The sequence below is a fragment of the Ruditapes philippinarum genome, unplaced genomic scaffold (genome assembly GCF_026571515.1).
Source record: "Ruditapes philippinarum isolate M1 unplaced genomic scaffold, ASM2657151v2 ctg10_1_1_1_1, whole genome shotgun sequence".
NCBI classification, from domain to species: domain Eukaryota; kingdom Metazoa; phylum Mollusca; class Bivalvia; order Venerida; family Veneridae; genus Ruditapes; species Ruditapes philippinarum.
Genome location: NW_026866259.1, coordinates 158,183 through 171,894, shown reverse-complemented (window position 1 = coordinate 171,894; position 13,712 = coordinate 158,183). Strand labels below are relative to the sequence as shown.

General features: G+C 31.0%; 1 protein-coding gene across 2 annotated transcripts in view; it reads left to right on the top strand.

The window, feature by feature from the left end:
• The window catches only part of LOC132731936 (tyrosine-protein kinase SYK-like), a 35,701-nt gene that overhangs the window by 19,533 nt on the left and 2,456 nt on the right, over positions 1-13,712 (top strand). The window contains exons 12-16 of one of the 2 annotated variants that reach the window (XM_060718231.1): positions 576-657; positions 1,465-1,654; positions 2,219-2,359; positions 2,827-2,942; positions 4,629-12,425. In XM_060718231.1, the coding sequence (XP_060574214.1) occupies positions 576-657; positions 1,465-1,654; positions 2,219-2,359; positions 2,827-2,942; positions 4,629-4,713 (614 nt within the window). In that variant the 3' untranslated portion in view covers positions 4,714-12,425. Of the gene's footprint in view, positions 1-575; positions 658-1,464; positions 1,655-2,218; positions 2,360-2,826; positions 2,943-4,628; positions 12,426-13,712 lie in introns of those variants that run through there. The other variant, XM_060718230.1, reaches the window with a different exon arrangement.

The following is a 13,712-nucleotide window of genomic DNA, read 5'->3' as shown; positions in this document are numbered from 1 at the left end:
AAAATCTGATTGACCAAGTTAATTTATTTTGAACTTTAATATTTTTGAGGTCAAAATTGCAAAGTCAGCATTTTCTTAGTTGCACATTTTTTTAATCAATTTTTCTACTCTACTTGTGTTAATTTTTGTCAGCATGTTGGATTATTTTTTTGTTTTTAATTGCGTTTATTTAAGGTCGCCGCCGGAAAGCCCATATGGGCGACCGTACACTCAAGTCGGGCCATCCTAGAGCGTCCCACCGAGATTTTTTCGTCGAATTTTTCCAGTTTTATTGGTGGAGGAAGACCCCAGGTGCCCCTCCGGGCATTATTTCAGGCACGAGTGGGCACCTGGGTAGAACCACCGACCTTCCGTAAGCCAGCTGGATGGCTTCCTCACATGAAAGATTTCGACCCAATTGAGGATCGAACCTACAGCGGTGAGGGACCTGTGATCTCAAGTCAGCGACCTTAACCACTGGGCCATGGAGGCCCCCTAGCATGTTGGCATAACCTCTGCATCATTTTTTTATTGATTTTATTGAGTTTTTTTAACACATTTACCAATGTTTGAGCAAAGAACTTTCTTTATTTCAGGGGTGTGTAAATCTGAAAGTATTATGCTTGTTTTGGAGTTAGCTCCAATGGGCCAGTTAAACAATTATCTCAAAAGTCACAGGTAAGGTTTCAGCAAGAATTATAAAGGTTTCATCCTGTTTAATTAATTGCTATCAAATGTAATTTACTGAAAATTACAAACACTTTGTTAGGTATTAGATGCCTGCAGCTGGAAAGAGATTTGTTTTCTTTTTTGATATAGTATACATGTACTATATGGCTAAAAAATCTGTATATGACTTAGTTTATATAATTTCTATATATTTATTTCAGTTTTGTCTAATATTTTGCAATATTCAAATTATATTGACTATAGGGGGTTGGAGTTTTCTAAAAATTTGAAATTTACGAAACATATGATTGTTTTGTTTTCCATAAAAATAAACTTTTCTAAAGAAAAAAAATGTGGATACACTGTATTATCTTATGAACAGAAATGAAATTCTGTGACTTGAGGACTGATCATTTTGCAGAGCTGAAGTTCAGTGTCTTCAGTGCTTTGATTTTAAAAAAAATTCTTTCTGTTTATGTAATATCGCATTTTAGTTGTCTATATCTGTGATGTCCCCTGCTGAACAGCTAATTGTTTTATTGGGGGGGGGGGGGGGTGATAGGTGACCCTTGTTCTTCAACTTACACAGTATAGAGAAGTGATACATTGCATACATTTTTGATACATTGCCTTTTCAAGGTCTTATCTGGAATAAAAAAAAATCAACAATAAAAAAAACAAAACAAAAAACAAGTACAGTTAGTGGTGGAGTGATGGATCAAATTTGGGACCCTGTGGTAACAAGTCCAGTGGCGCGCCTGTTAACACTGATCTGCTCTTTGAATGTAATGGTCATGTCATTTATCTATGTTTCAGGGAGACAACTCAAGCCAACATTGTGGAATTATTATCTCAGGTTGCTATGGGGATGGAATATTTGGAATCTAAGAAGTTTGTTCACAGAGATTTAGCAGCCCGTAATGTGTTACTTGTGTCGGAACATTTCGCTAAAATAAGTGATTTTGGAATGTCAAAGGCCCTTTGTAGAGACAATAATTATTATGAAGTAAGAACTTTTTATCAAGGAATATTGCAGAAAGCTATGCATAACTGCATTGCTGATATTTTTATTCTAATCCTGTTTATTCAAGGTGTAACATTGTGTTATGGCTTTAGTCATGTATGCAAGAGGTCAGAGGGTTAATCTTTATCTGGGTTGTACCAAATAAGAATTATAAACATGGCGTCTGTGCTTTACATAGAAGGCAGTTTCAAAAAGATAGTGTAAAAATTGCGTCCATTCATTCTGAAAGAATAGGCATTTTAGGCTTGGTCGCCAGTTTTTAGTTTATGATTATGTTTTAATGACTTGATATAGCTGCTTTGGTCTCAGTACTTGAAGTACATTTAGACATTTGGACATATGTAACAAAAAGATTGTCAAGTGAGGGGCTTAAATCAAGAACAACTGTGCTGTAACAATAAATCTTTGAAAGTCCCTCTCAAAATTTCGTGTCATATTTTTGTATTATTTCACAAGTTCAAAAAAAGGAAAGCATTAAATTTGATAAGCCAATCATGAATGTGAGTTTTAAACATATTTGATGCTAACTTTTTATTGACATTTTAGGCGAAAGAAGCAGGTAAATGGCCGTTGAAATGGTATGCCCCAGAATGCGTGTACTTTTGGAAGTTTGATTCCAAATCAGATGTGTGGAGTTACGGTGTGACAATGTGGGAGGCCACTTCCTATGGTGACAGGCCATATAATGTAGGTTTATAAATGATAAGTAGTATAATCAGTTTCACTATTAATAAAAAGTCAGAAGATGTACTCTAACTAGTCATCAAAAAATAATTTTCCTTCCTTAAGCCATTGTATGTATTGAAATTAGTCATCAAAAAAATTTCCTTATAAGGTAAAAGAAAGGTACAGTTTTAATTATTTCAAATTTTTTATAAGTAAGCTTGAAGGTGAGAAAAACTAAGAAGTGGGCCTTAGTGGCAGAATTATAAAATATCTGTGACTAGAGTATTGTGCCCCTCATTGCTATGGGAACTAATTCTACTAGAGATAATGTTTGTTTTTGTTGTTTTTTTGTGATGAAGCATATGGACAAGTCAATGGGTTAATTTCACAAAAATGTCCTCATATTATGTAACCTTCATTTAGAATGATATGAGTTAAAGATTGTTTGTAAAATGATAAAATATATGTTCCTTATTTTTCTACTGTAGAAAATGAAAGGGCAGGAGATTTTACATTTCCTGGTAGATGAAGGAAAGAGGCTTCCTAAACCGGAGAATTGTGACGATGAAGTTTATGATGTCATGTTACAGTGCTGGGAATATGAGTAAGTTTTTCTTGCATCTCATTTCAAATTTTAAAGCATTTTCTTCTCTTAATACGCATTGTCAGATGTTTATGTCAACAAATAACAAGTCTTCTGCCCAGGATATGTCAGTGGTTATGTCTCTCAGGTTATTTCCAAGTTATATCTTTCTTGTTATGTCTAACTTTATATGTCTGATGCGGTTATGTCTAAAATTGTTTCTGTTCTAATTATATCTAAAATGATGTCTTTCTTATTCTGTCTAACTTTTTGTCTTATCAGATTATATCTTAAACTATATCTGTCCAGGTTATGTCTAAAATTATGTCTGGTTATGTTTAATGTTATGTTTTATCTAAACAAAGGCTGTGGCTGTTTGAGTAAATAAGTGTGTATTATTATAAACTAGGTAATTTTTAAGATTGAAGGCCATGTTTATGCAATATAGATTTAAAAATGACTAGATTTTTAACATTTATCATAACAAAGAGTTTTCTCCAACTTCCTATGACCTGTAACATTATACACAAATAGGTCAAAAGCAAACACTTCATTGTTGTAAGAGAACATTTTGAAAGTTATTCTCCTTGAAATTTGTCAAAGAAGCATTATGCATTTACTACCTGTTTCTACAAAAACATTGATGAATTGATTGATTTAATAAGATATTTGGTGTTATTGGTATGTTTCATGTACCTTAACCTTTGGATTGGGTTTTAGGTCGATTGGGTCAATGTCAAGGACATCTAAAATATGTCAAGGACACTGAGACTAAAAATAGATTTTCTTCCTCTTTTTTTTCCGCTGTAGCAAGGCCATGGTTTAAGCATTGTCTGAGTGGCATTGAAGAGCAGCCGCAGGTGTGGCCATGGGTGTGGTCGATATTTTTTGTGTTTTTTCTTGACCTTCTTCCTGAAAGTTATAGCATGTGTACTTTATAAAAGTGTATTCTTGCATATGATTTCTAATGTAATTCTAGTATGGTAATTACCTTTTGAGGATGGTAATTACTAATTAACTTCTGAATAAAATGCTTTATGGATTCTTTTCCTTCCTTTAAACTGTGTCGCAAACCAATTATGTTGGTTTTGTCATGACGCGGCTCAAATCTTGAATTGATTCAGGTTTCTGATGAATATTTAATTTGTGCCAACTCTTACTTTTCATAATCATTTGTTGCCCTTTGTATTGGTTTTGCCCTTTGTTTTGGTATGTGAAATATAGATGGTAAATCTTCTTTACCTCAGTCAGCTGGTGGAAATTGTTTTTTCCCCGTACTGTCAGTTCAGACCAAGATCAGCCTGCACTATTTTACTATCTGATCATGATCTTCACTGTTTGCTATTTAGTCAGAATAAAGTTTGTAATTTTCCCTATAAATGCTAATGGTTATGTCCAGATTAAAAGATGGACAAGTTCATATAAGATACAAATGTATTAAGCAGCTTAAGGGTTAATTCTAGATTTATTCACATTAATTGTGTTTCATATCATTGGTTGTGTTTTATCTTTATTATTTCTTATTTTGATGGCTTTGTATTTCATTTATAAACTCGTGTTAAAAATGATGATATTTTTTACTGGACTTCAGAAGCCTAAAATTTAACTATTATCAAAAGACTTCAGAGGCCTTAAATAGCCACTGCCTTTGCACTTTTATCATATTATTGCTATCATTCTTGCATGATATGCTCTGTTCTCTTTCAGTAAACATGACCGACCAACATTCTTGGAGATTCAGTCGTACATGTCAAAAATATACAGACGAATGGCGCGGGAATCTAACAGCTAGCATACGCAGGGAAATTATTTGTTCTCACTCAATAATTTAAATTTCAGGTTTACGTTGGTAAAAATATTGACATTAATTGTTATGCAATCTTGTGTGACAGTTGGGAAAAATAATTATGAACTACTCAAAAACCTACGTACATTTGTTACATGTGATAAGAATATTTATTGCGTTTAAGATGTACATTTGTATTTTTGTTTGAAATGAGTCTTCTGATAGTAAAGTACTGTTAATGTTTAAATGGTTTTTAATGGTTTTTATTATAAATTTGATGTATCAGTTAAAATATAGCTCAATAGCTTTTTCTTGAAAATCACTTTTTATTGTTAGCTGAGATAGGATTTTTTTGTCCCAAAATCTTACTTTTAACTTTTATTTTTTTAAGTGATCCATTTTTCTAACAGTCTAGAGTGATTTATTTCTCCTCCCATAAGTGGACCTTCTATCATTTACAAAAAAGCTATGGGTCCAAAATAAAAACAAAAATGACATTTTGTCCTAAAATTGTTTCTTAAAATCAGCAGTTGGCTGTAAGTTATTGTTGTAGAATAGTAGTACATTAAACTTTGTTATTGCATATATCTAAATACCATCCACCTGCTTTTTACAACAACTATGTTTCTTATTTTATTTAATAATTTTATTTCTTTAAAGTGTATAAAGCTAAAATATCTGCTGCAAAAATAAATTAAAAAAGAATGCTTCAAAAATGCTTATATGGTAATAAATATGGAAGTATATTGACTTAAAAACAAAATGGTGTATGTATGAAATCATTGCTTAATGGTTAAAAAAAACCTACTTACATTGTATAATAGCAGAAAAATGTGTTGTTCAAAACATTTTATTCTGTTCATGTACAATATCCATGAGTATTAATTTAAAGAAACTTTTTTTGCTTGATTGTGGAAACAATATAATTTTAGTGTTGATTAATTTTTAAAAAGTATTCCATAAGATATTCAATGACTATTGAATTTTTCATAAATAAGGGCACTTTTTTTTTCATGCAGTACCAATTAGATTGTTTTTTATTATGATAAATGGCTGTAAATACGGGACTGATTCTGAACTTTCAGACTGTAATTGTCTGTTGAATAGATATTGCTTTAAAATTTGAGTTTTTAACTTTTAAAGCTTAAGCCTTAAAAATGTATAGCTTTAACAGACAAAATATACAACAAAAATTTCAAAGTCTATAAAATCACTTTCTTTAGTTATTATTGTGCTGTTATATATGGAACGAGTTATATCAGAAAGACATCTTAAATCTTTTTTTTTAAACATGATTTTCAAAAGAAACAGAATAAGATATTCCCTAACAATGTTTTCGACTGCTATTTTTATAATGTTGAGTAATAATTTTTTCTCCAGCTTTTTTTTTTAAACACAAGCCTCATACCCTTTTAATTTACAATGTCAAAGGTCCTCAGATGTAAATTAAGAATTTTGATGGAATTTATTGAAATGATAAATCTCAGGACTGTCACACAAGTTTACTATACTGCTGTTGTTTATTTTGTTGTTGTTTTTGTTTGCTTATAAAGTGAAGTTAGTATCAGTTTTATAAATAAAAGTTCTATTTTGTATTAATCATTTTTGTTGCCAAGCTTTATCATGTTATATCAAACAGTATGTGTGTAATTTCCAAGAATGTCGCATTTAAGAAGTGCCGTACGTGCATGTACACATTGTAGTACAAGATTGAATAAGATTGACCTTCTGTCCATCAATTTATGATTTATTTGTTGTTTTCTTTTTAATATTGAATATTATTAAGTTTGTACTGTTTAAAGGGGTTCTCATATCAATGATAATTTTGTTACTGGTTACCAGTTTAATGTTTTGTTAAAAAAAATATTAAAAAAATCTGGATTACACCAGAAAATTCTATGTTATTTCTGGTTGATATCAGATTATTTTTACTCATTTCTGGTTTGTTCTGGCTTTTCTTTGCACAATGTCTGGTTTAAACTGACTTAAAATACTGTAAGAAGTTTTTGATCAATACAAGGAAGTAACAAGACAAAATTTCTGGTTTTGTGAAAATTTTGGTATATTGAAGAGTTAAAGTTTGAGTATGTTAACTCTATTTTAGTGAGGTAAAACTATAATACATTTACGTGTACACTATATGATTTTGGAAAGTCTCAACTTCTCCTCGGTTTTAAATGACAATCTAATACATTTGTACATGTAGTTATTCTGTTGATGTTTAAAATTAATATTATAAATTTTGAGAAGATTTTTTAGGAATTTCACACATCTTAACACTTTAATTACCTCAGGAAAGATGTAGTAAGTCTTTAGGATATCTTATTGTTTTATCATATTAAATATTTAGGTAATTTTTTTTCAGTAAAATATAACCATAGATACAATTGCATTTATTTAGTTACTGTAAATATCTCCTTATCTATATAGATAGTTCTACATTTGACAGAAGAAAAACAGGTCATTCAAAAATACAAAAAGACAGGGGGTAAACATTTGATATATATTTAGTATTGAAAGGAAGATAATGCAAATGCTTGATTGTGACAGTAAGTTGTTTAAATTATGTCCCTTGTTGTTTTGTATGACTGACATCAAATTTAACATCAAGAATGATGTTTCTTTATGTGTCATCCACATAGTTCTTTGTTTACAGAGCCTGAGAATTGTGTCTATATTAGGAGGCGGGCATTTAGTTAGTAGGAAGCTGAGATAAAAAGCTATGAATAGTCATCATGATATCATTTTTGCAATGTGTTATAGCACTGTTTTTTGTTTAATTTAAGTTAACGTTTTATCCGTCAAACAAAAAGTTTAGCATTAGGCCAGTTTCTCTTTCTATTTATGTGATTGTCTTCCTTCATGATTGATATTAAATGTTCGCAACCTACCCTTGCCATTATATCAGGAAAACTTTATGAAAAAAGACCTTTTCTGCCTTTTTTGGAAAAAAGTACCTTGCCTCAATTTGGATTTTTTTAGTGTCTTAGGAATATTGAAATTTCAAAAAAAAGTTCATGACTACCTTATACACGAGTTTAAAGTTTTTATTTATATGTATGCTCATATTACATGATATTTCTTTTAAGAAACAAGTACAAGAAGTCCATTTTAACTTTGGGCAAAAATTCCCATAACTATGGAGATGTAAGAGATTTTTTAATTAAAGGGGCCTGATTTTAGTTTTGACACCATTGCCCCTCACGGCTGTCAGTTAGAATCCCACCAAGTACTTTGGGCTTTTCCATATTCAGGAGGAGGTCCAAAGGTTTGTGTGTGCTTGAAAAGTTGGTTTTACATCAAACATCTCTTCCCCCCCCCTTCACTTCAAACTAAAGAAATAAATTAGAAATCTAAAAATTGAAGAAAGAAATAGACATTAAGCCAAAGGCATTTACTTGGTGTGTGTGTAACAGAAATAAGTTAAAGAAATGCATTGTTATAGTGTATAGATAGAAATTGTACTATGATGTGGATTTTTACTAATGAACTGTAAAATTACTTTCAGAAAGTTTGCCAATATCTAGTTTAGGCTCTGTTGCTGTGATCAGTAATATTAAATTGACCATAAAATGACAGGTAGTGTCACTGGAATAAGTCAACATTATAGTAGACTAGGAATTTGTTTATCAGTTATATTAGTTATATTATATATGCTGAATGACAAACTCAGTTTAATGTCCCACATCATGTTAAAACATTTAGCCATCTGGGCTTTTTATGAGACAGTCATTTGAACCCTGCTCTAAACCCCTGGTGGATAGTGGTGGAAGGGATGTTGCAAGTTTTTACCTTTTGTCTGAACTGGGCTGTTTTTGTTTTGGTGCCAAAATGGAAATGGATATTTGTAAAGTGTTAAATGGAGATTTTGATGATTGATTGTCGACCAACGAGAGAGTGGTGCTTATATCAGGCTTTTAAAAATTCAAAATGAAGTTTCTTCCATTCCAGGAGTGTTAGTTAGGTGTTGTTACGGTTGAGTGGTGTGTTATTAAAGGTGATGATTTCATAATTCTGATGTGTTGGTGTTGAATGTACTTTAAAAAGTGAACAAAGAGGAAACTTATGTTTAAAATGAGTATTAGCAACATTCCATTCTGGTAAAAAGAAAATAGTATTTACAAAAGGTAAAAAAAGCTTGCTCAAATTGCTCAACCCTTTTTGTTGCCGTTAAGATGGTTAGATGCATTACATTCACAAATTTAGTGTTAATTTATGACGGGTATGCCTGCCATAAAAAGTAGAAAATCTTTTACCTGAATTAATATCTTATTTTCATATATATCCCTTAATAGGTTGCAAATAAATCATTTTCTAACAGTTTTTTGTATTTTCCAAATACATGTACAGATGTGTAAGCATTTGTTAAGCTTTTTTTTACCTAAATAAATTCCTGTAATTTAAAGAAATTTCTGTGGCAGATTAACCATACTAATACAAAAGTGTCTCGTGGTGATGAGAGGGTTATTAAAAACTATGACAATTTGTTAAGAATTAATAGTGTCGGTATATGTTCTATTATTTGTAAAACTCTTTAGATTATAGAGATAAATGTTAATAAAATCTTTAGATTAAAATGATAATCATAAAAAATCACCTGCCATTTGTTTACTGTGATAGTTTGCATTTTTGTTCGATTTCGTTTGATTTTTTTGTCTGAATTTTTTTTTTCGTATTTTGCATAATACATTTTTAGTGAGAATTAATTTTAGATGTGTGCATGGAATTCTCATGAATTTTCTTTTCTCAGCCTAGCCTATGTAATATTAATTGCATAATTATGTCATCGATAAATCTTCCTTTTGAATATTTGAAAAAAAAGAAAAAAAGGTGAATATAATTACAAGTTTCCATGTATACAAAAATATTCTTATTCTCTATGCAATTGTAAAAGATTTGACCAGGTGCCTCATGGCTGAGTGGTTATGGTGACCTTAGTACTAGACCATATCTCTGTAGGTTCAAATCCCTTGGGGGAATTTATATACCTTCATCTCACAAAAGTAAATAAGCCACGCCATGACAAAACCAACATAGTGCGTTTGCGACCAGCATGGATCCAAACCAGCCTGTGCATCGGCGCAGTCTGATCATGATCCATGCTATTCGCTATCAGTTTCTCTACTTGTTATACCGTTTGTAAGCAAACAGCATGGATCCTGATCAGAATGCGGAGAGGCGCAGGCTGGTCTGGATCCATGCTGGTCGCAAACCCACTATGTAGGGTTTTGTCATGACACGGCTCAAATAAGGTTGGTAATTCTGAGGAACCCAGCCTATGCTTGAATTAGTTACATGACTGGTAACCTGGGGCCATATGACATTCACAGTGTCAGTTTGACCAACCGAAAAATAAAAAAAGTGGTAATTTTGGATACTTGCATGGATATTTTTTATGAATATTTTTATATCAAGTACATGTATGTAACAGTTATTGCAGTGTTTTGTACATTTCTAATTTGAATCTTTGATGATATGGGAGAACATTATGCATAATACTTTTGTGTTTGAATTTTTTAAAATACAGGGGAAAACTTAGTTTATAATGAACATTTAAGCCTTCATGTATATATACTTAGATATTCTTTCATCAGTTGATGAGTTGTATAAATTAAGCTGTGTGTCTCTCTGATGAAAGTGTGATATGATTTATATTTCACTTGTGAAAATTTCACTTTTTTTACTTTACTGTATTAGCATAAGATGAATTGTTATATCAATAATAAAACTGATTCTAGTTATATTCTAGTTATATAATGATATTTTAAAAGGATCATAGTAAAATGTATCTCACTTTATTGTAGACAACATCTAGATTTAGCCAAAGAATCTTCTGATTTTTTGTTTGCTTGTGTGTTTGTTTTTTCTTATGATTTGTGAGAATTTATGTAAATAGAATTTGTTAAATGTTATTTTGTTCCAGATTATGTTTGTTCTTAATTATTATAAAAATCATAGTGAAGTATTATGCAAAAATTATATATCATTAATTTGTCATTATAGTTCAAGTCTGTGTCTTTAATATTTTATTATTATCTACAAAAATAAAACATTCCATGCTATACTTACATTTCTATTGTTTCATGATATCATAATTTTTATTTGATATATAATGTAGTACATGTAGTTGTTTTAATTGATGCGTGTATGATGGAAATTACAATATCATAGGTACAAGTTTTCAGATATTTGCCAGAAAGTTCAGATTTTTTCTACTCCTGAAAGCCGTCTTTTTCCTTATAAAACCAATTGAAATGATACTAAAATCAGGGTTTTCAGGTCAGGTTTTCTTATATTTTTCACTTTCACCCATGTATTATTATATCAGTGAGATATTTTTGATATCTCTCACTATTTAAACATCAAATCAGCATAGACTAGATACAGAAACTGTTTTAATACAAGTGAACTTGTCACACAAATACTGTATATTAAAATTTTTCAAACCAAATCTGCAGTTCTCACTTTTTAACTTGTTTTCAATGCTCTTTGGGGATGGGGTAGGGATTCTCCCCTTTTCCAGATTTTCTAACTGCTTGTCATAAGAACAGAATTTTCAGATTTTAGGTGTGTTAACAACTTATTTACTATTGAAAGTGAAATATTTCAATTAAGACAGGCATTTTTTTTTTGATTGTTCAAATTAACATAGTTATATCCTCTCTTTAAAATGGAAAAATATTTGTACAACAGCATTTTCACCAATACAATATAATTTTGAGTAGCATTTAGAGATTCAACAATCTTTACATAATTAAAAGTTGAATGTTGAAAGTTGTCCAGTGTAGGGGATAGCACAGAAGGGCAGGTGGGGGTGAAGCTGGATTGTCGCCATGTTGCCTCCAGAGTGTCAAGTTGACCAATAATCAAGTAAGCGACCTAAGAATGCCTCTGTCCGCTTATTTGTCTTTATTTGGAAACATTTATATAATGTATTATCTAAAAAATCATAAGTTTTCTGACCTTGGATAAGGATTAAAAATTTTGTTATTGATTATAAAGATTAAAATCTTATTATGGATTAAAATACAATCAGATTGAAAGTACAATGTTATTGAAATAGGAATATTTTATTTCAGGTATTGATTAGTTAATGTCCAGTAATTTTGTTTTGTAGTTTATTTAACAATATAATGTCAAATATAAGTTCTTATGGGTAATAACTTAAATGCACTTGTACTGACAGACTGGTTTGTCATTTTGTGACATTTTTTTTTAAGCTGTCAAAATTCATCCTTTTTTATACAATGTCTTTTTTAGATTATAATGTAAATATATATAGTTTTATATTTTGAATAAATGTTTCAGCAGAATTTCTTATTATTTTCTGTCAAACAAAAAAATGACATTTAGGAATACTATTGTAAGTGTATATTACAAACTACTTGTTTCACTTGTTTTGGTGCTCAAGATATCAATTCCATATAACCTTGACATAATGGCCGTATTTGTTTACCTTTTTGAAATATAAACCTTTTTTTAGTGTGTGTGTATTGTTAAGCAGAACTGTAAATAAGAATAAGTGGTGTCATGTAGAAATATTTGTATAAATATCTTCTGTGTTATATATAGGAAGCATTGGCTATTGGCTAGTGCTATATGAATTGTTGACATAATTATATGCATGTAGGCATGCTCTTTAATTAAACTATACATTGTACTACAAACTCTCTTGTTACTGTTATCTTTTGATAATAAAATATTTTCATACTTGTAAACTTCTTTTCTTTTTCATTTTCTTGTTGTTTTTTTCTCTCTAAAAACCAAAGCAATGTATTGTGTTGTAAAGTGGCTTTCCTTGGGTTTTAGTGTAGTGAAATTGACAAGTAACCATCTAAAAATAATATATACTGCAGTTGAACGCAATTATTATCAATATCATTTGAAACAGTCTTTTTTTTTTTTTTTTTTAAAGTTTTATACATAAAACAATAAGCCTCTACCCCTCCAATAATTATGAATCCCAAATACACACCCTTTAATTATCACACTACAAACTTGGTAATTCTTTACCACTTGTACCCTCAAGAGGTTATTTAGCACTTCTATCCTCCAATGATCATTTAGCACTTCTACCGTCCAATGATCATTTACCACTTCTACCGTCCAATGATCATTTAACACTTCTACCCTCAAATGATCATTTACCACTTCTACCCTCAAATGATCATTGACAACTTCTACCCTCAAATGATCATTTACCACTTCTATCATCCAATGATTATTTACCACTCACCTCTACTTTCCAGTGATCATTTACCATTTCTGCCCTCACATGATCATTTACCACTTCTATCATCCAATGATCATTTACAACTCGCCTCAACTTTCCAGTGATCATTTACCACTTCTATCTTCAAATGATCATTTACCACTTCTATCTTCAAATGATCATTTACTTCTTCTACTCTCCAATTATCATTCACTACTTTTACCCGCCAATGATCATTTACCACTTCTACCGTCCAATGATCATTTACCACTTCTACCCTCAAATGATCATTTACCACTTCTACCCTCAAATGATCATTTACCACTTCTACCGTCCAATGATCATTTACCACTTCTACCGTCCAATGATCATTTACCACTTCTACCCTCAAATGATCATTAACCACTTCTACCCTCAAATGATCATTTACCACTTCTACCCTCAAATGATCATTTACCACTTCTATCTTCAAATGATCATTTACTACTTCTACTCTCCAATTATCATTCACTACTTTTACCCGCCAATGATCATTTACCACTTCTACCGTCCAATGATCATTTAACCACTTCTACCCTTCAATGATTATTTAACACTTCTACTCTCAAATGATCATTTACCACTTCTATCCTCCAATGATCATTTACCACTTCAACCCTCCAATGATCATTAACCACTCCTATCCTCCAATGTTTATTTGCTACTTTAACCCTCCAATGATCATTAACCACTTCAACCCTCCAATGATCATTAACCACTCCTATCCTCCAATGTTTATTTGCTACTTTAACCC